This window comes from Melopsittacus undulatus, chromosome 9 (assembly GCF_012275295.1).
Source record: "Melopsittacus undulatus isolate bMelUnd1 chromosome 9, bMelUnd1.mat.Z, whole genome shotgun sequence".
Classification (NCBI taxonomy): Eukaryota; Metazoa; Chordata; class Aves; order Psittaciformes; family Psittaculidae; genus Melopsittacus; species Melopsittacus undulatus.
This window is the reverse complement of record NC_047535.1, coordinates 43884853-43912827: the sequence shown is the minus strand read 5'-3', so window position 1 is coordinate 43912827 and position 27975 is coordinate 43884853. Positions and strand designations below refer to the sequence as shown.

The window sequence follows — 27975 nt, the reverse complement described above, 5'->3', positions numbered from 1 at the left end:
TTTAAATCAAAAAACCTAGGGAGTTTTTGTATAGCTACTGATAATTGAAGAAGTCAGTTAGAGAAATCCAAACCTCTCGTATTTATCCCCAACATCACTGCTAAAATGAAGTGCCAACCCTTTAAGATAGTAATACTACTAATACTAACTTTGACTGCTGGCTAGTTGCCATCTCTTCGTCATCCTGCAGGAATATATTATACTTGACCTGAGAAAACATGCAGTTGTCCCTCCCCCTCCTGATTCCCACAAACTGGAGCAGTATTATGTTAGCCTGAGTTGTGCTGAGCCGAATCCAATCTGGAATTAAGAATGCTCCAGGGCATTTTTAATAAACTGTCATTCATTTGAACTCTAACCTTCTTTAATTTGCAGGATCTGGTAACGCAGATGTATACTTCAGCCACATTCATTTCTTTTTCTTATCTTGGTGTGAAACACTGCTGATAGGACTTGAAAATGTGAGGCTGCAGAAGAAGCAGAAAGTGCTCATTGAAAATAGACTCAAAACTAAGGAGGAATTACAAGAATATGCTGGGTTTCTGCCATTCTAAGATGTAAACTTAATTCTAGCAGTGATTTTAATGAAGTCCTTGGAGTGCTGGGACAGGTTAGACTTTCTGAAAGTATATATATATATATAAAAGGTTTCTATTAGAAAATCCAAAGGGTAAAATGAGGCCGTTGTCTTGCGAAGTGGAAATAAAAAACCAGTTAATAATATACTGGGGGCATAGAGTGCATAGTGGCAAAGAACTTTGTATTCAAAGGAGTTCTCAGAGTAAATTCTTTCCAAACATGGATCCTTATTAATTCTCTAGCTGCTGTATAAATGGCAACGTTTTTTGATTAGGGGTATTTCGCCTAATAGAGATAACGGGGAGAAAATGAGCAGATCTCAGGCATCAGTGTGTGCCTGGCTGGGTCAGGAGCTGCCTGCGGGAGCTCGGGGACTTCACCTGCCTGCCCAGCAGGTGGCGCTGCAGGGCAGGAGCCGCGCTGGGGGGGGGTGCACGGGGGGCCTGTGACCGCGCCGGTCCTTAGAGCGTGTTATTGATCAATGGGATTACTGTGGGAGACCTGCCCGTGTGAATAACGGGGTTAAAGCTGCATCTGGGATCATTACATAGCACAGGTGCTTTGCTTTGGGATGCAAACGGGTGTATGAGCACAGGTAACAGATAGGGTCATGAATACAAACTTTATCTTGACCCTTTGTAATGATCAGAAGAGTATGTGCTCCTAAATGCAGCAAAAGGGAGCATTTGCCATAGGTCAGAAAGCTAAAATCTGTCACTAGTACTGCTGGATTTATTCCCATTTCTTACAGTAAGGCTGAGAGGTAGTAAACTGACATTAACCATTCGTTCCTTCCAGCTATCATTTTAATTCTAAGATCAAATATGAGAACATGTGCTTACATTAAGAATTTGGTGTATGTTTACAATGTTCCCCTCCATCCCTGACTTTTCTATCTAGATAATACTGCCTTCAGTGTTTAAAGTTCATTTTCCATTGTAATATATCTTCTGTAGCTGTATAATAAACATGCAAACATGATTGTGTGTGCATTCACACATTCACATTGGATAGTAGTGGATTTAAGGAAGAATAAAGCTCAGTTTCTTCTGCACATGCCAGTTGAATCCTGCTGTAGGTGCTGATGAGACAGTTACCTAGGAAAGCATACAAATGTGAACTTGGGTCATATTCAGAAAGTGAAGGAAGAGCTAGCTGGCAAATATTGGGTTGAAAGTGTAAATGAAAGTATAACTTTCAAGTCTACACATGTGAACGATTTGTGGTTTGAGAAAGTTTTCATATTTAAATTTTTAAAGGTTTTTTTCTCTCTCCTTTAAACTTTGATCTCTTTTGTCCGGTAACACAAGAGTATGTTATTAATATACATTAACAAATCCACACTTTGTTTTGCACAAGTTTTTAATTCCCTGAAATGCTTTAAAATGTAACTGATGTGATAGAACTGAGGTGAGTATTCAGTCAGTCAGCAGGTTGGGTACTAAATTCAGCTGAACCTGCAGGAAAAGGAGTGCAGGGATACTAAAGGTATGGAAGTGCTGTTATTCTGCCTTCCTGTGTTCTCATCTGCCAAACAGATCTGTACGTGTGGAGGGACCGGGTGTTTAAAGATGCTGTCTCAGAGCAAAAGTCTGTATGAATGAATGACTTTGCAGTCTACTGTTTCCATTAATGTATGTAGCCTGGAGTTAAGCAGCAGACTGGAGGCTCAGCAGCAACTATAAGCAGGTTTAAAAACACAAGGATGAGCCTGAGAAACAACCCATGAAAACAGGTAGAAATGTCGTACAATGGTTTAGTAGTTGAGCCTTGTCCTTGTTGAAGACAGCACGGGTCTGCGTTCTTGTGCTAAAGCAGAAAATGAAGTCTCTGGTGTTATATTAGAAATTAAGTATATTTTTAAAGAAATTTGATCTCTCTCCTTATGCATTTTTTGGGGTTTTTTAATTCCATCACCACCAGCCCCAGATTTAAATGCAAATACAGCTTTTTTATTTCTTTATTTTCCTCAAGTATATGTTTCCTTTGCTGCTTCTACTGTGAGGGTTCACTAGGTAGTCCTTTTACAAAGATATCTAAAGCCTTCGTCTTTCATGGTTTGCACCTGCACCAATTCTACTGCATCATTTTCACTCCTTGCTGTTTCATTTATATCAGTATTACACTGGTTTTACTTTCTGTGTGGAAGGCTGAGCATCAGTAGTTTTAATGCTATTGGTAATTCTGATGCTGAATTCATGAAATACAGCTTCTTACACACGAAGGGTATCAGATGTGTTCTTACATTCCATTTATCTTATGAGAATATTTATAAAGATGTAGATGCAGCTGGTGTAGAAGAGGTAAGTAATCAGTATATCATTTTCAAGCAGGATGTGAGTACTCATAATTTGATGAAGACTGCATTATTAATTTTGCTATCTTGAACCTGTTATATAGGAGGCAATGTGTTTTCAAATTGAAGCAAAAATAATGTTTGTCAACACTGATAGCATGCCAGTAGGATTTAGATAACAACAAACACAAATTTGCATGAAATTTGGAGAAAACTTCTTATTTTCTCTGTAGCCACACTGATATTCACTGATAGCCACAGTGGAATACTTTTAGACTTTTCAATGCACCAGCAGAAGTGAACAATTTTAAATGGCTTGCATGACATGAACAACTGGAATATATCCTCTTCCCATTACATTTTATTCACATGTTCTTCCCGAAGTGTTCACTAATTTAAAAGATGTTAATATTTGGACAAAAGAGGTGAGAAAGAAAATACAGGAAATAGGACATCCATTTTTTGAGTCATTATATCTCATAAAAAAACAAAGGATATCTGTTGCTCACTTGCAGCTCTTAATGTAAACTATATCATTTGAATAAGGGGAAATCATACTGGTGTTCTGGTTACCAGGGACTATTTATGACTCTCTAGTTCTGTAACTATAATGATTCATCCCACAAGTAAAGTTCCTGCTGCCAGACAGGTGTCATTATATAGTCTCCATTCTTTAGTGTGTTCTCTAAGGAATGTGATGGACCATATCATACATTTTGATGTGATGGAGGTTTGCTGAATTTCTGGAGTTAAGCAATCTATTCGACATCCAGCCGACACTAGTGTTAATTAAGGAGTGGGATTACTCACACTTTCCTACATTTCAGAGTTCAGAGATTCTCACAGTTGTAATGACGAAAATAACTCAGTTGTTACTAGAGCAGTAACAAACATTTAAAGTTCACAATCCTAGAATAATTTGGGTTAGAAGGGACCACTACAGGCAATGTGGTTGAAAACCCTGCTTCAAACAGGAGTAACTTTGAAGCTGGCTCTGATTCTCGAGGCTTCATTCAGCCAAGATCTGATACCCAAGACTGGAGAGCCTACAGTTTCCCTGGGCAACCTGTTATTTGATGAAAAATACATTGATTGCCATAACCAGTTTTATATTAAAAGAAATACCTATATCTGCTTCTAGAATTTATGAAATTGCTATTATGTTATTGTATATATAAAAACATATATATAAATAAATATATATTTAAAATTATATATTTAAATAATATAAATGGTGTAGAAAATATTTGTAAGCTGTGTTTGTACGTGGTAGTGGCCCAGGTTAAATGGATTTATGGTGATCTGTATTAGTTCTGCTTTGTATGAATGCTGCTTGTTACTCAGTGGATTCATGTGAGTGTTAAGATTTTTTGGTATTTAAAAGACTACTTTTGTTCAGTTTTAAAACAGTTAAGGCAGCAATAGAAATAGCTGTTTACCATAGTTCCTCCTATATAGTTTTGTTTAGTTCCCCCCCCCCCATATCTATATAGATTTAAGACCTTATTGTAAAGAATATGGAGCTTAAAAAGTTCTCTCTCTTAGGTAGAAGAGCTGATGAATGCACTGGATAAGACTAGACAAGAATTAGATTCTACCAAAGCACGTCTTGCCTCAACACAGCAGTCTTTGGCTGAAAAAGAAGCACATCTGGCTAACCTGAGAATAGAGCGAAGAAAACAGCTTGAAGAAATTTTAGAAATGAAGTAAGTACATTGATTTATCTCATTTCTAGAAACATTAAAATTATTGCTTTTTTCTATGAGGTTTTTTTCCTGGTTTTGTTTAGTTCTGTTATATATTTATCTGAATCCAATGACTTCTAGTTGTTCTAAGAGTGTTAAATTCATATGGAAAATTCGTTTTAGAAGTACTAAACAATTGACATGAGAGGAATTTTTGAAAGCTTTCCTTTGTTACATGCAAATAAAACACCAGCACAATATGATTTCTGTGAGAAATGGAGAGTTTAAAGCCCCATCTACAGTGGGAATTTTATGTTGGAATTTCTGTTAGTGTCAAATTCATGTGGATGGTGCAAAGTTTATTGCATTGAATTTGTTAAACAATCCCCAAACCACCAAAACCCTATTTGCATACACAAATGCACAGAATGAAAAAGGAGGGTAGACCCATCATTTACATCTAACCTCCTACCCACAATAAAGGTAAATATCTGTAATTATGGGATGTTAAAGCTCTGACATGATCATTAAAATGTGCAAAAAAGAGTGAACCTGTTGTGACTTGGCTAGGCTGGTGTGTAGTTAACATTCAACAGACAATTCACAGTTGTGATTTTGAAACTGTTTTATTGAGGGAGGGAAGAATAAACCCCAAGCACTTACGCCATATATAACTTCAGTTAAATTGTAGATATTCTTTAATATAAAAGGAAGTTAAATAATCAGGAAATAAATGGTTTTAATAATGTTGCTGTAAATAAGACAGATTGGAAATGGAGACACATATGTACTAGAATTTTATAAAGGTAATTTTTAAGAATAGCTGCCATACAATATGGTTGCAGAATACTGTCATGTAAGCACAAATGTTTCCAGTGAAAACAAAAGAACTTCTGCTTTGACTTTAATGTGGTCTATTAAAAAAAACATTAATAGGAGCACATATGAATTAGGGTAGCGCGTGGCATTACCTTCTGCAATAGATCTTTTTTCTTTTCAGGTTTTCTGATTTTCTTTTATATATACATATTAATACACCTATGATGCTCATTGCCAGTATATTTCATGGAGTTATCTTTTCTGTGTAATGCTTTGGTGTGTTTCTGTGAGTACACATTTGTTTGTCCAAATGGTAAGATTTGGTTTTCATTTTATAATTGTCGAGTATCGCACAACATAGGGGAAAAGAAGCAGTATCTTTAATTCTCTTCCTGTGATTTTCTTTTGGTTGAGTACACAGAATCCCACAGAAAAGCCATGAAAGGCATGTATCTTCAGTCAGAGAAGGGGTTTTGGCAAAAAATGGTGAAGTTTGACTTTTGATAGAAGCTGTTCCATTTTATGAATGAAGGGTGATGATACTATGGTGAAAGACCCCAATATCAGTGGTCCAAGGCAGAAACAGTTTGAAGTTTTTAGTGAGGTATATAGTGTGCTTTCACAGTATAAGCTTTTAAAGTAAGATAGTAAAAATCAGAAGCAAAGTTTAGATTGGGATATAAAAACTGAAATTAGTGAAGATTTCTAGTTAAATGTATGTTGGTTTATGGGGGGGGGGGGTTGGTTGTTGGGGGTTTTTTGTTTGTTTTTAGATTTGGTTTGGTTTTGGTTTTATGGTTTAACTTTTCTGGAGCAGCTTCTCTGTGGAGACAGGCTGAGAATGTTAGGTGTGTTCAGCCTGGAGATGAGAAGGCTCTGGAGAGAACTTAAGAGTACCCTTCCACTTGAACACTTGAACACGCAGTGTTCAAGACCAGGTTGGATGGGGCTTGGAGCAACCTGGTCTGGTGAAAGGTGTCCCTGCCTGTGGCAGAGGTGTTGGCACTGGATGAGCTTTAGTGTCCGTAACCCAAACCATGCTCTGGTTCTGTGATTCGAGTAATAAATGTCTTTTAGAAACAATTCGGGTATTTCATTGCAATAGTCTAATTTCTGAAATTGCTCACTGAAATAGGTGTATGACAAACAAACTTTATAAATCTGCTGCATTGCCACAGAATGTACTAAATATGGCATTACATTTATTTTTTCCCCATGAATAAAGCGTTCTCAAAACCAGATTGCAGAAGCAAGGCCCAGATGTCCATGGACAGAATAATGATAATTCTGTGTTGTAGTAATATACTAAAAGAATGTGTCTTGGCTATTTGAAGATAATTTATTAATTGGCAGCATTGACTGTAACTTCTATTTATCATGTTTAAAATTTAATGTTGAGTGATTACAGTTTTTAGCTGCTGGCTCTCAGTTAAATAGGCATGAACTGTGTGTTTAAGAACATTCATGATGATTTCCTATGCTTATGTTATGTTCAAGTTCCAAACATAACTCTGCATTCTAGGCCCATCTGGCTGACATTGCAAAGATCCATCTTAATATACTGGCTACAATCAGTTGTCAGTTTTAGATAACTTCTTCAGTTGTCATTACATGTTCCTGTATGCATCCAGTTATTTAAGGAAGTTTAGAGTAAAAATGCATAGAAGTTGAATCTTGTTCATTATCTGGTTGGTCTTTTTGAACTGGAAACTAGAGAAGTGCCCATTAAATGCAAGGTAGTTTGATGGAAGGAGTTATTCTTAGCTTAATGCCAACATGTGAAAAAATAAGAGCTATTATAAGGAATTCCAAAGGTTTAAATTTGGGAAATGATTTGCATTTGTGTATTACTTTCTAAATATGTGTTTGGGTTTTGTTTTTTCCAAAAATGTCTATTAAAAATGCTACTCTATTAGTTCTGGAGGAAATATTTTTGTTATGGTTATATTATTTTAGCAGTGCACACATAACTCATACTGACATTAATGGAAATTACGCATACATGTTAACAGTAAAATGCAGCATGTGTTCAAATCCATCATTTTGGCTAATTGTCTTAATGCTTTGAGCTCTTCATATCTCTGAGAACAACAACAACAAAATCAGTGCACTTTTATCCTTTAATGAGTGCTAGTTTTAAGAGTCTATTACATAAAATGTTGATGTCTTAAGAAACTTATTTATCATCCATAGAGATGTTTCAATTGGCCTGAACTTAAAAATTGGTAGTTAAAAATATATATCAGGGCTGCTTTTTCCAGACATTGTTTTTGTTTCTGCGAGTGCACAGGAAGGAGCAGAGCTTACTGAGACCTTCACAAGGTTTCCCTAGAAAAGCTTATTCATTTTGTAACATGAAGAGCTTGAGGGTAGGAGAGGTTTCTGTGCTGTGATGTGGTGGAGGGGTTTCAGATGTTTCAGAAATGTCATATTTGTGGAGCATACTTTCACGACCACAAGCCGTCCACAATGCTTTCATACAGATGTCCTTTCCTTCCAGAACTCATAAACCTGCTTGTAACAAAATTAGATAGCTGTATAGATAGATAAATGGCTATTTATATAATATTAAAATTGCTGCATATACGTATGTGAACTAAATGCCTGTCTGTGTGGAAAGTGGATTTTACTCTGTGGGATAGATCATCTTTTTAGAAATGGTCAAAGTTATTTCCCTTTGAAAGATACGAAGTTTGACCTGGAGAGCCAGTAGTCATAAAATAAAGTCTAGTGGCATGTGAGGGAAAAGATACACAAATTATTATCACCCTTTTTGTTAGTTCAACTTGTACATTTTATACATATAATCTTCAAGCTGCAACCACTGAAGTTAAAAACCAACAACAAAACCACGATCTCCCTTAAACGCCCCCAAACTTTGTTATCAAAGCTTAGGGTTTTCTTGGTTAAAAGTCCTTAAATTAACTTCCTGTGGTGTTTACTCTCCTTAGAAACATGTTTAAATACAAGATTCTTTAAAAAGAAAACCATTTCACTGTGGTTTTGCATTGATTTGATGATCTTTCAGTGGCCTAATTACCTGTCACAAACACTGGACTTAGAAATGGGTGACCATGAATTAATCCCCAGACAGAATGAACTTCATGGTTTGACTTGAAGATCTGTGAATTCTTATTTTTAGAGATCCAGCTGTTAATTACTATTTCCTTTAGCAGTCAGCTCAGTACACTCAGTGCTCTGAAGCTTTCAATGTATCCTGAAGGAAACTCTTGCCAAGAGTTTGAAAGGCAATTTCCTTGCCTTTGATAGAGTTCATGCCATCACCTGTGGGTATTGCTAAATCAGTTTGGTTGGAAGTGACTTTTCCCTGAAATTTACTACAAATTTCCAGCAGAATATATATTTTCCCTTATGTGGAATAAATCAGATTACTTCAATAACGAAGCATTAAAGATCTCGTAGTGAAATAACCAGCTACCAGTCCTTTCATTCAATAACAAAAATAGAACATTGCTCTGCTGTCCAAAAAAAAGGCCTTTTAAAATCAGATTTTGCAGTAAATGTTGTCACAGTGACAGTATAATGTTAAACATTGCTTCTATTGTTTAAGAACATCTACCATTTTTTTTCACTGAAAATAATACATAAATATTGCTTATCTCTGTTTTTCAGTATATTTATTCATTTAACAGCACCTGTATATAGTCAAGTATGAAATGTTTGTGGGAAGAAAGGGATAAAGTGTTTTTCTCACCAAGCAGTCTGTCCCAGCAGCTGCCACTCTGCAGAAGTGCTGAGCACATACTGCACTTACACTTCCTATGTTAGTGGTTCAGCTCTTCCAAACAGGAGAGGACACTTGCATTTGCCACTAGATGCCAGCCTCGGGTGCAAGACCATGGTCTGGGTCTGCTTGGTTCCACAGGGAATAAATAAGAAGCTTCATAGTGTAAGTCCTCTTGCAGCAGAGAGAATGTGTCTTGTCTTACTGGTGCCCTCCTTCCTTTTAATGCAGGAAATTCAAGTACAGATAGCATACAAATGGCTTCAAGTGGACTTTTGAGGGTATTGTAGGGATGAAAAGCGTCTTTGACTGAATTTGGAAGTCAGGGATCACAGCCTAAAGGGGAAGACTATGTAAGATGTAAAACTAGAGAGTCACAGTCAGGATTTGTAGGAAAGTCAAAATGCTTTATGAAGTACTAGTGGCAGAAGTATAAGAAAATTTACCATTCATCTGGTTCTGCAGACATACCCCTTTTTTCCATCTATAAATTATACTGGAGTACAAGTTGGGGATTTCACATCTGTGTAGCAGCTCAGCAGGAGCTGCAGCTCTGACAAGGGCTGGTGGATGTCTAGAGGATCTAGACATGTTTCCAGCACCTGGACAAATGGGCTCATGTCCCTGCCTTACATTCTCCTATTACTAATTCCATCTATCACCATCTCAGAAACATCACCTCCCTTCTGGGGAGGGAAAGGGAGAGCAACTGGACATATTTTCCTTTATTTATATCCTGAATACTCCACCCCAATAGAATAGTGATTTCTTCCTCATTACTGTGGGTACAGCCATGGTCAAAAGTGCATCTGAAATCTCTGTGAGTAGTAAATCCAATGCACCTGGAACATTTCAGAGTAATTATGTATGCAACACACCTGTTCAGTGCACACACACAGGCTAGAAGCATGACACTCATTGGTCAGGATATTGTAGGTACTCTACTTGTAGTCATTAAGTTAATTTCCTTTCTGGGGTTCTTCCATACAGCAGCAAGGATGAGGAAGGCAATATAACAAGGTAGGAGGAACTGGCAGGGTGATGTAAGTTGACAATTACTCTTTGAAATTCCTTGGAACTCCCTCTTTAAAACCACTTAAAATCATAGCTTCCCTATAGACACTGACTGCTTTCTGTGTTACAGGGAGGCAGTGCTTTCCTCCCACCCCTTCTTTTCAGAAGGGAAAGCAAGAAGAGAGAGCACTATTTATCCTGCCTACACTGGAAACTGAGGTGTTTATGTAAAAGGTGTGGGCAAAGATGCTTAGTTTATAGGGTTTTTTAAACACTAGTATATTCTAAAAGGAGCCAGCACCTGCCCTGGGGATAGTTCTAGGCTATGTAATAGTGGATACCTGACACTAAAAGATACTCTTTGAAGTTTAATCAAATGCACTGGGGTCAGATTTGTTAGACTATTAAGAAGTTATTATTTTGAAAGTAGAATTTTAAAATACTGTTTTTTCTACTTTGTTAGCTCTAATGCAGCTTATATTTTGAGGAAAAAAAGCTATGATAATTTGTCCAGCATGGTTTCTTAAGCATATTTTTCGATACCAGTATGTACATTGCTGTGGAAAAAATGATCATTTTCAGAAAGCAGTTTTACTATTTTTTAAGATTTTACTAGAGGGATTATTTTGACCTGTTTCAGCTGTGGTAATGTATACTAGAAACATGCTCAGTGCATGGATAGCAAGCTGATTGTCTGAAAACTTGTACCATTTCAACTGTAGAACACTGGACTGTTTTTTAGTAACCTGTGGACTGCTTCTATTTAATTGTAGGATTCATGCTGAGAGTGTAGAGAGTCATATCCCAAGTTAAATACAAACAAAACAGCAGGATGTTGATACAACTGTGACTTCCATAGGAAGTAGTTAGAATGGTAATGTGGTCTCCTTCTAACTTGGGTGGAAAGTCTCTTGTGACTGCCTTTGCCCCACAGACCTGTAACACAGCATGCCTTGACTAACATTTTTGACACCAACTTGCAAACACCATAAAGATTAGAGAAACCCAAATGAAGGCTTTGTTCTCTGGAACAGAAGCTTTCTTGACTAAAATGAAAAGATGTTTTTCTTTTGTAAACAGCGGAGGGGCACAAAGCAATAAAATGCTTCTCTCTGTGAGAATAGAATGAGTGAACTGTTTACTTGGCAAAGCATTTCTTTTATTTAAAGGTGTATGAGTGCCACCAAGTTCCAATTCACTTGAGAGTCTTACATGTTCAGACTAAATGATAGTATACTTTGATTTGATTTGGTATGATTCATGATGTTTGAAGCTTCATCAGCATGGGAAGAAAGTGTGCCATTTCTCTTTTGTTCTTGTTAAGGGTCGTAATTTACTTTCAAAATAGATTGTCATCTGCTGCTGGAGGGAAGATCAGTTCAGGGTTGCTCCAAAATGTGATACAAGAGGTTGTGTTTTGCCTGTTTTTATATGAGTATCCAAGGAAAGGAAGCTGAAGTCTCTCCCATGTTGTCTGTCCCCTTTAGAAAGTGGGAGGTGCAGCAGCAACCTTCAAAGTGTTTCCCTCCCAGGAAGGCAGTGTCTTCCTTTCTGTTATGGAATGGTAGTAGTGCTTCTTATGGCACAGAAGTGTTGTCTGAAGGTTAACCAGAAAGAGTTCAGAGTATTCCAGACAACACATATTGTGGTTATAATAAATAAACATATTTATCTAGAAAATGGGTCTGTTTTCTAACCAGCTTGTTTTCCTCATCTCATAAGTATTATGGCGTAATTATCATGTGTTTCCATGAGTTGTGTTCTCAAGAAACTAGAAATTTTAGGCTTTTGACTTTCTAGCTGTAAGAATGATCCATATGGTTTAAGGCATCAGAAAGGGACTTTGATGGTAGTTGCCACTCTGCATCCTAGTAGTGAACTTCTTCTGATTTTGTTGTCATTATTGTCTATAGGCATTCGGGTACCTTGCCTCAGTAGAAAACCAGCAGTCAGTGCTCAAGCAAACATTTTATGTTGGAAATTCCACACTACTTCTTAGGGGTTTTATTTGTCAAGTGCTTCCCTGGAACCTGAATGGTAGAGAGATCAAGGGGATCCTGCAGCTGCTTTATGAGGGAGAGACTTAAAGACTTTTCACTCTGGGGAGGGGGAGGATATGTTTGAAGTTTGCAGAATCTCAAAGGAAGGCATAAACTGAAGGTAGAATTGTTGTTTGCCAGATCTCCCAGCATGAGGAATATCAAGCACATGCTGAAGTTAATCAGTGATCGATTTGAAAGGGAGAGAAATGTTGGTTTATGGATTGGTTGGTTGGTGACCTTCTGGAACATCGACAGAAGGCAAGAGTGACATCAGCTGGTTCAAAAAGGGAATAGATAAATTAATGAACAACAGGTCCATAAATGGCTGCTATTTTATACTCTGCCTGTTGTTCTTGAACTATGTTCCTAAAACTTATTTTCTCTCTGAAGTATTAGCTCTTTCCTCTGAAAATGCTCCCTTGCACTGAAGCACACACAGGTAATGATCAGATGATTTTTAATGTTATTTTTTCTATTTTGAGAACCACTTACATTAAATAAACTACTACACTCTGGAAGGTTTAAAGGCTGTGCTTGGAATAGCCTTTTGCATCTTCTGTTGCTGTATAGTGTATAAGTGGATTTACAAGATGATAGAAGGGACAGAAAGATTATTTTGAAGTGCAGGTTATAAGAGTGAGATATGATGGTAACATGACATTCTCTAGTGATTGAACCACTTAGAACAAGCAGGATTAAAGGTGCTTCAGGTTTACAGGTATATCAAGCTGCTTGAAGGACTTTGAGATGCAGAGTATCCTCATCTTTTGTAATTCAAAAGTTAAGTAAAGAAACTAAAAGAAAGACAAGGTAAAGAAGCAATGGCAACTGAAAATCATTACATTTCCTTCCCTGTTTCTGTTTTTTGTTCTTTAAATTGACCTCTTTAAAACCCTTTTCTGTCTTTTAATTTCTAAATGTGTTATGGCTTAAAATACACCAGTTTAATCAGTGATTTATCTTGATTGATATAGCTTCCTGAGAAGTTTAGCAATTTTTAATTTTAGATGAAGAAGTTTCTATGCAATATATTCAGTATTAAACACACTTTATGTGGTTTCTATTGCACAACTAATATTTTTTAATGTACAAAAACATAAGCAATTAAATAATTTTACCAGAAGAATAATATTGTTTAAAGCAATGTACTCTGTAATTACTGATCTTGATAAAGCTGTAAGTGCTTTTATTAGCTAAAAAATTAGTTATGATAAAAATGCTGAAATGAGATGGCATTTGTGTCGAAGTGCATCTGGCCTGGGAATGTGGAGGCCTCCACCTCTGATAATGTACTCAAAAGAACAAGTGGCTCAAAGGACAGAAAGGAAGGAGTAGGAGGCTGAAAGTAAAAAAAGAAAGAAAAAGTTAGGCTTCTGTTTCATGGATTTTTTTAAAGCTGACTGAATTACGCCCTTGTCTGCTGAAACCTCTCAGTGTAATTCCCATTGACCTAGGGCAGCACTGATCAGCTCCAGGCTCCCATATTCCTAACCTCAGCCAACTGAATATGATTCTAGCAGATGTTTCTGCATTTTAGACCTCAAAATATGATGGGTCAGGGTTTTTTTCTTTTTCCAGTGGCAAATCTTACATACTTGAGACCCAGGACATGCAATTCAATGGTAGGAATTATGAGCTGAGGATCTCCCCAGTGGGATAATGCTGAACTTAATTTAAACTCAGATCTTTGAAAATGGAGAGCCAAAGAATTTAATGGTTTGGATCATTTAAAGTAAATTACTGGGTTATTGTTTACTATTGTTTAAAAACACAAAGTGTGTTTAGAAACATATATGATGATGTTTTCCATTAAAAGGAAAAGGTCTTAAAAAGTTAGGAGAGAACAGAGCCAGAAGCAAACAGGAACAACTTTCTCAGTGACAGAAGAGAAGGGTTTGGTCAGCGTTCTCTGCCTCTCCATTACTCCTTAGGTGCTATGAAGTAAATCCACTGCTGTCTTCTTCCTGTGCTTCTTCATTTCTCCCGCTTCCCACACCCCCAGTGGAACAATTACTACTCTGTGTGCTATGGCAGTATAAATATAAGTTCCTATTGCTTTGTTTCCTCTGATTAGGTTCTTGTGTGTGTAATAAAGTGCAAGATGTGATCAAAGTCTTGCTCTCTCATGTCTGAGAGCGTTTGTTAATGCTTTCTAATGTACATTCTTTCATGCTTTGTAAGGTGTGAGCTCGTGAAGCAGCCTTTCTGACTGTAAGGGCATAAGGAAGATTTTCTCTTTAACTGATGTAATGATATCTGTAAGTATTTATTGTCATAGAGGCCTGTGTTTCTATCATGAAATGAATCAAAATGTTTCTGTCTTTTGGGGAAGGAGAACACAATCATATTTTAAATACGAAAGAACCTAACACTGCTTGTTCTGGTGGTGTTTGTGCCCTCCCACTGCACCGTGTATAGGTTGCTATTTAGAGCATAAGACTGATCAATACTTTATTAACACAGTGCCAGCCATAATAGGCTCCCAACCTTCATTGGCCATCATTATAATAAACAATGTAATAATAAAAACACGTATTGTTATCACTGTTAACACTATGTAAACGATGTGAGTGTGGAAATATTGTAGTAAATAGCAAATACTTCAGATATAATTGATAAAATATGGCATAGCACACAAAAAGTTGCTAAGGCACTTGAATTTCTAACAACACCTACCTCTCAATGCCGTGCTGCTGATCATGACAGATAATGATTTATGTGATGACAGTGGAAATTCAGATGAGTTCATCTCAGTTTGCTCTGCTTGTGAACAAACTTGGCTATGTCCACACTGTTGTGAAGTGTACCAGAGTATCTTAGCAAAACCTTTTTAAAGGAAGGTACGTAGTTTAAGAAGGTACATTATGTAAGTCTGTGCTACATCTTACAGTCAAGCTGTTGTGTTCAGAATAAACATCACCTTAAAAGGACACCTTGGCTTGCTTCCTTAGGGTGAAGTGGCTTTAACTGAATAGATAAACTTTTCAAGGTGGAACAAAAGCTTTGTGACAGCGCGAACTTGTGCAGGATATTTTTAGTGGAAAGCTTCTTTCAGTGGTTGGTATATAGAAATGTTGCATTTGTAGAGGAGCTGGTATAATCCCAATAGGAATACTACGCTTATTATGCAGCATTTAAAAGTATATTGGGGGATGCAAGTGAAAGACTTGGTATATTTTGTGCTTAGTATTTAACAGTGAATTTGTGAAAACCCATCCAGTTTTAGTTTTGTAAATACGTAGATACAAAGGGGGGAGCTGTGATTTACTGGCTTAGATTAGAGATGTAAAAATACTTTTTTTGTGGTTAAACTCTTCCCAGTTTCTAACCACTCCTACCTCAAACATGTGGTTTATCTTCATTGCATTCAACTCTGACCACACAGGTCTCTGATGATCACCATATTGCTAAAATGATTCTACTTAGTAGGGATCCTTGTTTTTTGCTTCCCAACAAATACATCGTGCACTCTTTGAGGAGTAGTTTATGGCATTCTCATCTTCTAGGCGGGAGGGAAAACCTAGATTGGACTAACAGAGACAGTCAGTACTACTTTGTTCTTTTGTTTTTCAGTCCCCCCTGAGCTTTCTTTATGGTGAGGAAACAGAGATAGGTACTGAGGAGAAGATGTTGGAAGTATACTAGGTAGGTCATCTCTGTGTGCAACACGGGATCAAAGCTAACCTAGATACTTTCAAATCCTGATATTACGTGGGTTGTGGATATAAGTTATTGAATGAAATTCTAATTCCTCTTAGATCTATATCCATAAGAATGCTGCTTTATATCCTGCCTTATTTCTGTAGGCTGTAAGACATTTGGATAAAATGCAGTCAGGTATGAGCATTGAACCTTATTGTATTGATCAGTGAGCAGTAGTGAAGGGACTTCCTGGTAGTTATGTTCAGCTGTCTGCATGCTATTGCAAGCTGTGTCCCAGAGACTGGTAAGGAAGGAGTGATGTGGTTAATAGGGAGACCACTCTGATCTTTTAAACCCCCTTAAGTCTAAAACCTCCAAAATACGGAATTTTCTAATCACTATTTAGGGGATTTTACTGGTTTTGATACGTTATGAGTATTTTGAGAACTGGCCAACCTCATTCAGGTCTTGCATGATTATCTTGAGAGACTCTTTTTAGTTTTCTATGTGGTCTGTAAACCAAAGGTAAGTAATTCATGTCTGTGAGACTTCAAGCAGGAGCTGATGATGCGGCTAGTGTGAAATTCAGTAGCAGAATAGTAGAGATTATTACAGAACAGCTAAAGAACAGGAGCCCAAGAAGTGTGGTAGATAGTGATCTGACATCCAGCAGCCTGATACCCTCTTAACAGAGTGGAAAATACTCTGACATGCATGAGCTTAAAGACTTTTCACCTATTGAAACATATTTAAGCTTTCAGCAAAAGAAACTTGACTGCTTTGCAGTTTTGTGTTGGGTGCCCATTACCCTCTTCTCCTACCTGGATTATTTTGTCAACAACTGCAAGAAAACTGGTGAAAACAGAGCCTTTTATGGGTTTTGTGGCTGTGCGTACATGTGTACCACCCAGTTACCCACAGCCACCCCTCCCATCAGATCCCTCTTAAAACCAAATACTACAAGGATCCAATCAGGATGAAAACTGCCTACAGTGTTTTCACAGTTGTATTAAGAAACAGAATTTAGGTTTTTTTTTTCTCTCAGAAAGATCTCCCTTCAACACTTCAAAACTATGATGTCTTGTTTAGTCTAATGTAGGTTTTTGTTAGTATCTAGCCTAAAAATGAATCTAATTAACAGATGAACTTAGGAAATCCCTGCTGTAATTTGGCAACTAAATGAATGGGGGATATCAATATATGACAAGCAACTTCCACTTAAGGCTAATGTAACTATTACCTCATTAGAAGTGCAACGTTACACTCTTCAAATAAAACCTTTATTGAATTTAGAATATGTATTTGACAAAGGACTAGCTGAACTTACTTGAAATTATGCTGCCTTTATTGATACTGACTAGCTTTATAAATGTTTATCTTAATTATGTTTTATTGTGATTAAAACCGATTGGAGATACTCTGCCATTCCTGTAAAGTGAGCTGTTGGAGCTTTTTTGTTAAAGATGGGGGTAGGGTACAAAGAATAGTCCAGCTACAGAGAGGAGGCCCCTCACAGGCCATATGAATCCACTTACATGTAAATTGCTTGTCTATATGAATTAAGGTGAAGGTTATGAAAGAACTGCATTTCTGTGTTTATTGTAGGATTTTTGACAGTCTCTTTCCTCTTTCAAGTAAATTTGGCTTAAGTCCACAGTCAGTACAGTTTTAAGTAAACTCCTCTTTTGTTACATTAACAAGGTTATAACATCACCGAGGCAGATTTCCAGCTGCATGAATTGAGGCCTAAGCATGCAGACTGAGGGGATAATTAAAACCTTAGGGTGGGTGAGTTAAACTACCAACTAAAATTGGATAAAAGGCTAATTGTCCATAGCAACATAATACATGTTTCTAAATACCTGTGAAATAAAGATAAATATTTGTGGTCTTTTCATTTCTTTTTGAATCCTCACATTCAGACTATATTTTTAGGGCAAACAAATATCTAGAGGAAGTAAATACAGACCCAAATAATTATTTCCCAGGTATTGTATTTTAGTTATTAATTGGAAAAATAGATTTATTTTGAAAACTTAGTGTTTTTCTGACTTTCTTTACAATACAGGAAGCATTTTTGTGCAGGAAGCATGAGCCTCACTGTGTGATGCAGTGTGTCAGGACAGACCGGTTGGTGCTTTGTCAAAATTTGTCATATCTCTTTTTCCTTCCTCTTTTTTCCATCATTAAGAGTGGAGTTACATACCTTTGATGACCTTCAGGAAGATGACATCGAGTCAGGCAAGATGATACATTACCACAACGTTAAAAAAACAAAATGGGTTGTAATGGCAGCTTGTACTGAACTAAATGAATTGTGAAGGCCCATTTGTTATTCATTAGGAGAAGCAGAGCAGATTACTGTTCTGCCTTCATAGGGAGCCTTTAAACTTAAGGTCATTTTACACTAGTACCCTTGTGGCACGGACAGCGTTTAATACATTTTTAACAGCTTTTACATTTCCATGGTTTGCAGCAGTGCTGGTTGAATCATTTCTGTAATGAAGGTGTTTTAAAGTAGTTTAGAATTACTTTGGGGGAAAAAACAGGAAAAAAAAGAAATAATTGGGTTGATGAAGTGACTTTATATACTAAAGAGCGAGGCATGCAGAACGTACTGCTATAAAGTAATGCATGCTGATTCCCACTGCTACAGAAGTACATCCCTGGGGAACCGTGGGGGTTTTTGTATGTGTTTTGTTCCTGTTATTTTTTGAACATAAGTAGAACTATCCTTGTTTTTTCATTCCTTTGAGGAAGGAAGGTCTGAGGATAGAAGTTTAAGAATGATTTTTTGTGCCATTTCTGAGTTGCTCGGGCATCTGATGGAGAACACTCAACATTTTGGCATGTTTTGGGGAAGTGTGCATACTAACTGTCTATCATAACCATTGATGGTGGGCATCCAAGGAACCCAACGTAAAATGAACGTGGAATGGTGGGTAGAATTTTGCTGATGAGAATAGATATTGATTATTTTAGTACCTCTCAAATGGTTCAGTGGTGCTGTGGAAAGTCAAAGCAGAAAGGTAGGTACCAATATGAAATGATCTGAGATTGATTTGTTCAGAAGTGCTGAACAAACCTAAAGTTGTATTAGCTTAAATAATGATTTGTAAGTCTAAAGTGAGGTACAATAACCCCAATTAAAGGAGGTAATCATTTCACGAACTCCTGTTTTGTGGTAGACTGTAGTCTTTCGCTTGCTACCTTTTAATTATGCTATGGAATTAGCTGTCAAAACCCATGTTACAGTGGTTTTATTTTTGTTCAGAAAATATTAGGACACAAGTGATGCACTGTTTCAAGATTTCAACTTCATTAAGAAAATGCTGATTTAAATGTATGATGTTGCTTCTCCCAGCAGCCAGTCCACCCCTAATTTCCTTTCCCTTGTTTAGCAGATTAATGACATTCATTCTATACTTCATTGCAGATGGTTTTCACCAGATTCTTTTCTATTGATTTTACTGTTTTGTAAGGATTAATTTTGATAAAATACATGTGGAATATGAGGAAGAAAAAAATGACTCATTCTTTGACAGCAGAAGTGTTTTTTCCTGAGATTTTGAACAATATGTATTTTAAAGCTGAAGGCTATCCATCTTTAGAAAATAACAAGCTTTAATATAAATGCAGCAGTGCTTGCTTTAATTTGAAATTAGAAAGATAGTAGAATGATGGAAGATGTGAACTCTAAAAATCTTGTTGCTGTTTGGATGGTATATTTGTTCAATAAAATTAGATTCTTTAAGTTGTAAATTTCCAGTTGCACCAATATTTCACCTAATAGAAATATTTGTCATATTTTACATTTGCGCTTCTTGCCAATTCTGGTTTGTGAACTAAAGCTGTTTTAATGAAAACTACTTTAAGCTCTCTGAGTTTTTACAAGTTCTTCACACATGCAAAAAGATAGCTGTCAATTCATGTCCAGGAAATATTTCAAGAGTGGTTTTATTTGGTCAGAAAATGAACCCATCACTTTTGTTATATTCAGTGGAAGGACTCTTGTCCCATGTCAAAGTGATACCCTGAGAATTATTAGAACATAGAGAGTTCTATGTTCTAATAAGAAGAACATAGAGAATTCTGTGAAGGCCATGCATTAGGAATTCTGAACTGGGCTATAGTATATCCATTTATTTTATTTTATTTTTTTGAACTCAATACATGTAATTAATGATAAACATATTTCATTGCCTGAAACTGGTGTTTATTTTCCCTTTGAATTCCCCTACAACATTATTTTCATGTTTGTAACTCATCAGAAACAGAAAATAAAGAACATAGTAGTAAGAGGAAAGTCCCAATATTTGGGCTATTTTACTTGTAAAATTATGTTAAGTAACTAAAACACTTATTGTTCATTCTGTTGGTGCTTTAACATAGGATTATCTCCTAAACTGAGGATTGTACAGTTCTGAAGCTATTTTAGTGTAGTACTGAATCCAGCACTTCTTGGATTGCCATTGCTTGGGCATCTTGTTAGCATTTTCAGACAGATTTTGTAACAGCTGTGATCAGTAACACTCAAGGTAGCCAGAATTATTCCTGTTTGCTTCCAGAATGTTCTTTGCATTGTGCGACATTAGGAGGGTCCTGTGACTGCAGTGTGCCAATTGAAGCTTACTCTGAGTGATTCCAGATGTTTATTCTGCCACTGGGAAGGGATACATTTAGTCATGTTTTGATTCAGGCAAGAATCCCAGTTTTTGAACAGGTCCTAAACAACCAACCCCATCCCTCTCTTCCCACCCCACCCAAATAAACAAAAGCCTCTTGAAAATAGGCATGAAAGTTTAGTGTAAAGGAAATCCATTGAATACAGGTATTGTTTGAAGTACTTAGGCACTGTGTGTCCCATTTACAAGCCTTTTACCTTGCTGGAGCCAGGTAGCAGAAAGCTTGGTCCACCACTGTCATATATGTGAATTTTCTCCTTTTGATAATACTTTTCCTGCAATCTCTCTGCTAGGCAGAAGGTTCAGATGCCCCTTCAAAGGAAGGATCTGTGTTTGTTTTCTGGGACATTTGTCAAGTACTAATTGGGGCATTACGAAAGACTTCCACATGCAGTTACTGACTTTTGGCATGTAAAAAGGCATCGGGTTTAGTAAATTTTATGCCTTCCAAATGAATTTGTGGTTTAATTTTACCCATTCCTGGTTTCTAGAAGGAACCAGACTTGGTGATTCAGGATGTCTCTTTGAATCCATGTTCCTACTTCTGTTCATATTTTCCCAAAGTATAGGGGTTGGTGCTTTTTTCCCTCAAAAAATATTGTAGCTACTTTAAGTCACTTAAATAACTTCTATTCCTTTTCACTCCTCATTCCCTTAACACAGATACATTTATAAAATCTCTTCTTGTTTTCTCTTCCCAAAAGCAAACCACCTCTTATATAATACTTTCAGAGAGACCTAAGCTTTGTAATTTTACCATGAAGATTATACTGGTATGTAAAAGGAGTAGAATTTTAGGGCTGCTATGTATTGGTCATATTTATCATTTCACCTATGTCTGCGAATGCACAGGTTGTGCAATTGGGCTGGTCCTTGTAATTGGAATTGCTTGGAGATAAAACCTCTGTTCTATGATGTATCTGTGTTTGTATTAACATTCAGTTCAGAGGCAGCACACATCCAACAAGATAGACCAAACCTTAATTTGTAGCTGCCTTCTTAATGTTCCCCATACAATACAGATACGGAGAGGGAGTTCCTCTGAACAATGAAGTATCACACAGCAACCTGTGTAGGACATGGCAGAAAGACAGAGAAATCATAGATTAAGTTCCTTTGTTTTGTTCAGGTTTGGCAAAATATTATCTCACAGTCCATTATGACTATTGAATCAAGTAGAGACAGTAGGAAGAGAAAAATCTTTTCAGGGAGTGATGTTCATATTATGGAGTCTCTTCAGATCTCAAAAAGTAAATTAATATTCACCAAAATGAGACAGTCTCAGATGATCTTCAGTTACTACTGTGGGAAAAAAATTTGCTCATAGAAGTGTTCACAAAACTAAATGTTTAGCTTGTTTTAAGTAATGGTCACCATATGTGTGCATCCTTTAGTGAAATTTGATTATAATAGTTGTCTACCTCAGTCTATGGAAAGGCATATAAAAATCCCAGACATAGGTGATATGGAAGCCACATATAGGAAACAGCTTCTTTCCTGCCCTGCATTTTTTAAAAACACCTAGGTTTTGAGGTAGTATAAGTGATACCTATGGCTGTTTATTTTCTTTGATCCTATGCAAATCAGCCCTATGACAGAACTAATGCATCTGAACAGACTGTTTTGCCACAGTGGCTCCATTTGCTGTGGCACAAGAGGCATGGTGTTGACAGGATTTGTAAGAATTGGTTAGAGATTTGTAGTGTGCCTGATTCCACCTTAGTTAGGTGACTCTAAATGCTAAAGTTTCGGTGTAAATAACCACATTTGCCTAAATAGGTAGCAAGTGTTACTGGAAAAAATGAAAATATTATTGAAAGTTTAGAGAATGGTAGTCCACAGACAGTGGTTGTGGGTGTTGTTTGTGTTACTCTGGCATCACAAAGCAAGCAGGGAGCTTCTTTAAAGAGTGTTTAAGGAAAACAGCTTATTTGGAGAACCTTGTACTGTTGTAAATCTGGAAAAACTATGAGAGGAAGAAAGTCTTCTTCAGTTATGTTTCTTCAGATGGTTAACTCTCAGGTTGATAAGAAAAGTGAAAGAATGAATGAGCACCAGATAAAAGATTCGTGTTGAGAGCAGACATCCTGACCCGTTAAGGAAGGAACTGGTTTCTGTATCGGGCGGTTCTTCTGACATTGCCCATTATGGTTGGAGCATATTTCTTAGGTGGGAAAGACCATAAATACTTCTAATATAGAATTCATGTGAAAGCAAAGAAAAATGCAAACAGAATATATCTGATATGATCTAATCCCTACTCTGCTACATAATTTATTTCTAAATCAGGTGAACTACAAAGCAGTCATGTTGGCATCTCATAAAGGGTAGACATGGATAATATACAGTATATTAGCAGTCTTCTGTTTGTATAGGCAAGAGTTTATAGCAGCTCAATATAAAGAACAGCAAGTTTCAGGCTTCTACTAGTCAGATGTATTGAATGCTTGAGAAAACTCCTATAGTTGCCTAGGTGAACAAAGCAATAGTGGGACAGGAGCAAAGCTTAAATTAACTGCACAGTCCTGTACTGTGTATTCCTTCTGAAATGATAATGTACTACACTTTGTAGGCAGGTGGTAGTAATAATCCAAAGTTAATTATTGTAGTCAGATTCTAGAAGATGAAAGTGAAGACATTAAATAGATCATATGCCTTGTTCCTTTAGCATTAAGATGCGTAAGAGGGATGAGCTTTGGCAAAACAAACGGAAATTGTCTCCACCTGAGAAGACAGAATCTGTTGTCTGAAAGATGGCATTAGGTTGTTTCCATTAGAAGATAAGGGAATTGTCTATGAAATTTTAAGGCAACAGAGGGTTTAAGCTGTATTCCATTGGACAGAGACAGATGTGCAGATGAATAACCAAAATTAATAGCAGGCACCCTTAAAGGGCTGGTTAATCTGCCAGTAGAGAGTCTGTCTCTTTTCTACCCACTCGTACATCAGCTCATAAAAAATACAAATGAGCCCAATAGCAGCACGAGCCTTAAGATCTGCTTCCTCATTAGTGAAACTTCAGAGGATCATTTCCTATGGCCCTGTATCTTTTTCTACCTTTTAAGAAAAGTTGTTAGCAGGAATGCGTAGACTGAGTTCTTGGGATGGGATGGGGGGGAGGTAGCGGAAGGAATCTATAAAAGGAAGAGCCTATCTTGGATTACTTGGGCAAACATTATTTAAGCATTTTAATGGTGAAAAATACATTGATGTGTTTGGTAACTGTTTTTCATGTGGTAAAGAGCAACTTGTGTGGTTTATACTTTTGTTCATGCTGTAGCCCATTGTAAATCAAATGTCTTATTCTATTCATTCTTAGCTATTTGGAGTTTGGTAGCAAATTCCCCTGTTTTGCACAACTGGGGCCAACCTAAGGAAAAGTGAACCAAGAATGGGCTTTTGTGACAGTACAAGAAACATTCATGCTATGTAAGTTGTTTGGGTGGTGTTGAAAGCGAAACAAATTTGGGGTGGGAGAAAATGCCCTTTCAGAAGCTGAAAATAGCAAGACGGGAGAGAAGCTGAGCGGGGAGAGAAGTTCAACTTTAGAAAGATTCTCTTTCATGAGGTTAAGTAAGATCAAAACAAATAAGAGATGCACAACTGGAAAGAAGCAGAGGTCACTGGTCAAGAGGTTCTAGGGGTTGTTCAATTGTAGTGATAACTGGAACTGATAAAGTTAGTTGAGGGAGGGGTCAGTCATCTAAAAGGGTTCAGCAGTCTAGCACTGAAAAAACAGGATGTAAACAACTTTGTTCCTCTGTCTTCCTTCTGAAATTGCCCAGTGAAAGCTAGGAGCTTGCTTCAAGCACTCTCTCACAATTTATCTTCTCTTTGACCTTCTGTTTGGATATGCTGCCTTAATATATAGCAATTACCTCAAAGCTATTTGGAGTCATCTTTTGGGATTGTGTGGCCAGTTACGTGACCCACTTTTTTTAAGAGTTGGACTAAAAATTGTTCCAGGAAAAACAATCAAAAAGCAGTATTGTAAAACTAGTTGCACATGTGTTTAGTGCAATGAAATTTATGCCTGACTCTTTCCCCAATGCAACACAATAGATCATGATGATCTTACTGCTGTACGATGTAATTTTTCTCCAGTATTTCAGGTTATCCAACCATTCACCATTGTTCAAATGGGTGTTTCTTCTCTCATTTTCCTCTTCCTCCCTCATAATCATGGAGTTACATGTTTCCTGTATCTCTTCTAATGACCTAGTTTATGCTTACCAGCACTCTTACAAAGGCATTCAGGTTTGTTTCCCAAAGTGATATACTCAGGTTTGTTTCCCAAAGTGATATACATGTTTCCTGTATCTCTTCTAATGACCTAGTTTATGCTTACCAGCACTCTTACAAAGGCATTCAGGTTTGTTTCCCAAAGTGATATACTCTGCCCCTTCACAGGTTCTTTGATCAAGTATTTATCCACACTCCTGTTTAAAAGAAAGAGCTTCTATGCATGGAACATCCGGATAACAATAGCAATAGAGAGCTGCAACACACATTTGAAGTTGCTACAGTGAGGTACTGACTTGTAAACCTGCATGATTCTTCAGTAAGTTTTGCAAGGTCTTTGACAACTTGTCAGTGTCTGTCTGCATCTATAGAACACAGATGCACACACATAGATTTTTGTGTTTGTTTGTCAATGGTGTGAAAGATCCTTTAGCCTCCTTCTGCTGTCTAATAGGTTCAGGAATTACTGCCTTTAAAAACAGCTGTTGACCTGATGGAGTCAGGGAAATCACATACTTTTGAAATAAAAGGTTTTCCGTGGCAGGAATATTATTCATTAGCAATATTATTCATTTATCTAAATTTATACTTAGACTATGTTTAAGTACTTCCTATAGGTCTGTAATTACCAGTTGACATGCCAATTCCACACAGATAGAGTGTCAAGATATTCTGAAGCTTTAGTCCCCCTGGGGAACCTCAGAGACCAAGAATGGGGTAGCATTTAGAACAAAAGCAGTTGTATAATTTTGCAGACATTAACAACATTGGTAGAATTACTTAAATTATTCCTATTTAAAGGATAAAAGTATTTGTGTTTCCTTACCTGCCTTCCCTACACAACAAATTTGTTAGCTGCTGCTTTCATACAGAGTTTATTTATGTTTGACACAGTAGGGATGGCCTGCACTTTCTCAATCATCTGCCGTATTTGCATAACCTTGCAGAGTTAATAGCTGCCATTCTGACAAATTAAGCTGGTTTCCGATGTCTTTAATGGATTAAGTCCTCTTGGACAAGTTATACTTTATTTTAATCCGTGAATAGTGTTTGCTAAGTGCTGTAAATAATACATGCATTCATTTTGTTCTATTGGCATTTGACTTGTGTGCTAAAAAATATCTATGAAGAATTCTTGAAAAATATTGAACAAAACAAGGTTTTTATTGATACAAAAACAGAATATAAAGATTGTCAATTTTTAATAGAACAAAAAATAAAATGTGTTTTAGTTATGTTAAACATGTGAAAAAATTATGGCTGTGTGAATAGCCATACTTTTAAAGTTTTATTACATTGTAGTAGAATTTCACTCCGTTCCTGATTCCTGTCATTTGTTTAAATCACATCATTTACATAGTGTACTCCAAGTACAGAAGCATTATGTGTGATGAAAGTGATAATCAGGTTCCCTAACAGCTGCAGTAATACATCTGTGTTGTAAATATATGTAAAAAAATTTTTTTTTGGTAAAAACACTGCAAAAATCTGAATCGAAAATATGTGTTATAAATGCCTGAAAATGGCATGTTTTGCAGGTAAGGTAATATTTAAATATAATAAGCTGCAGGAACCGAACAGCATTGAACGTGAGACAATATCACCTACCTATTTATAGATGAGTATTTTAATAATTGTTAAATTATCATAATGGACGTATTCTTGAAGCATTCTGGTGTAGTAAAGGGGTAATAGTTCTGCAGTTCTTACAAATAAATGAAGATATAAAACTACTTCTATTCATATAAATTAAAAACTTTTTACTGGAGTTTTTCTCCATGAGGGTTAGGCAAGACATGGATTTCACACTACTTCAGGCTCTGCATTTCCTACTTCACTGCCTGTGCATTTACCCACAAATGCACCTGGGGTTTGGGAATGCAAATATGGATCTCTGTCCATCACACTGGCATTCATTTAGATAAATGAGATTTCTTTAACTCCATTAAGTAAATATGTAATGTATGTGATGCTTGGGTTAGAACTGTTCTGTAATTGAAATGCATTTAGCCACATAGTATAGCTAAGTAGGGAAGAATTGGATTGTTCCTGGCTACCAGGCTTTCAATTCAGTAGACCACACATACACAGCACTATGATTTACTCTTTTTTTTTGGTAATATGTCAGATCTCTGTCAGTGTTCCTAAATCCTGTCGGTTTTGTATGCACAGGCTTATAAGCTAACTCTTTGTAAGCAAATCTGAAAGTTGTTTCTACCAAATAAGTCCTAGGCACAAGATCCCTCCGTGGACTGTGGAGTAAAACAATGCTATTTGTGAGATATGACATAACTACACAATATTAAACAGGAACTTAATTCTCCCCATCCTTCTTCAAGTCAAGACAGTGGGCCTCCTACTGGGAAATACAATGATCTATTAGTAAAATGACAGCCCCACCTAGGGAGACAACAGCCCAATTCAAAGAAGAGAGCCAAAAGTGCCTCCTCTACCACCACCAGCAATTGAGATCAGCTGGTGCACTAACAATCCCTTGATTTAAACATCTGGTGGCAGGACTTTCTCAGTGGAGGTCTGTTGAGTGTGGAATTCCCTTATGCAGACACATACATGGTTTAGCAAAGCCAGAATTTCTTTATCCTCAGGGTACAGTGTAAGGCTGTTTCCTTTCCCAGGCAGAAATATTTGCTGATGGTTCCATTGGCATCTGGTACTGCATTGGATGAACTGTCCTTGAGGTATACATCCAATGATGCCATGGGGTGAGCTGCTACACAATGTCAGTTCATATTCTTCATAACTCTCCACATCTAGTAGAGCCCTTGAGGGAATGCAGTGTTGGAAATGTTTCTTACTCTTCCATGGGAATCCATTGGGTTTGCACCTTATCTCAGTTTTACTGAGAGATGCACATAGCTGTGAATTAGGGAATCAGAATGTATGTGCTCTCCTGTTCCCTGTCTTAGACCCTGTGTTCAACTGCCCAGTTTTCCAGGATGCTTCTTTAATTAACCCCCTGAAAATGCAAAAACTTCACTTTTGTTTTGCAGGTGTAATTCTGCAATGCTTTTTCACAGCTTTATCACAGCTATAAAATATGTGTTGAAGAAAACGTTTTAAAAACAGTTCCATTTACTTTAAAAAACAACCACAATGCTACAGGCAGCAAGATTGTAGTGGTAAAGAGTATCTTGATTCATCTTGCAGCTGTAGTCTGGTGTAATGCCTCCTGGAGGTGAGGTGGGGGAGATTGCTGTTCTCCCAT

General features: G+C 37.0%; 1 protein-coding gene across 1 annotated transcript in view; it reads left to right on the top strand.

The window, feature by feature from the left end:
- The window catches only part of ERC2 (ELKS/RAB6-interacting/CAST family member 2), a 339531-nt gene that overhangs the window by 232117 nt on the left and 79439 nt on the right, over nt 1-27975 (top strand). The window contains exon 14 of the mRNA XM_031046076.2: nt 4421-4581. Coding sequence (XP_030901936.2) covers nt 4421-4581 — 161 coding nt within the window. The remainder of the gene's footprint in view (nt 1-4420; nt 4582-27975) is intronic.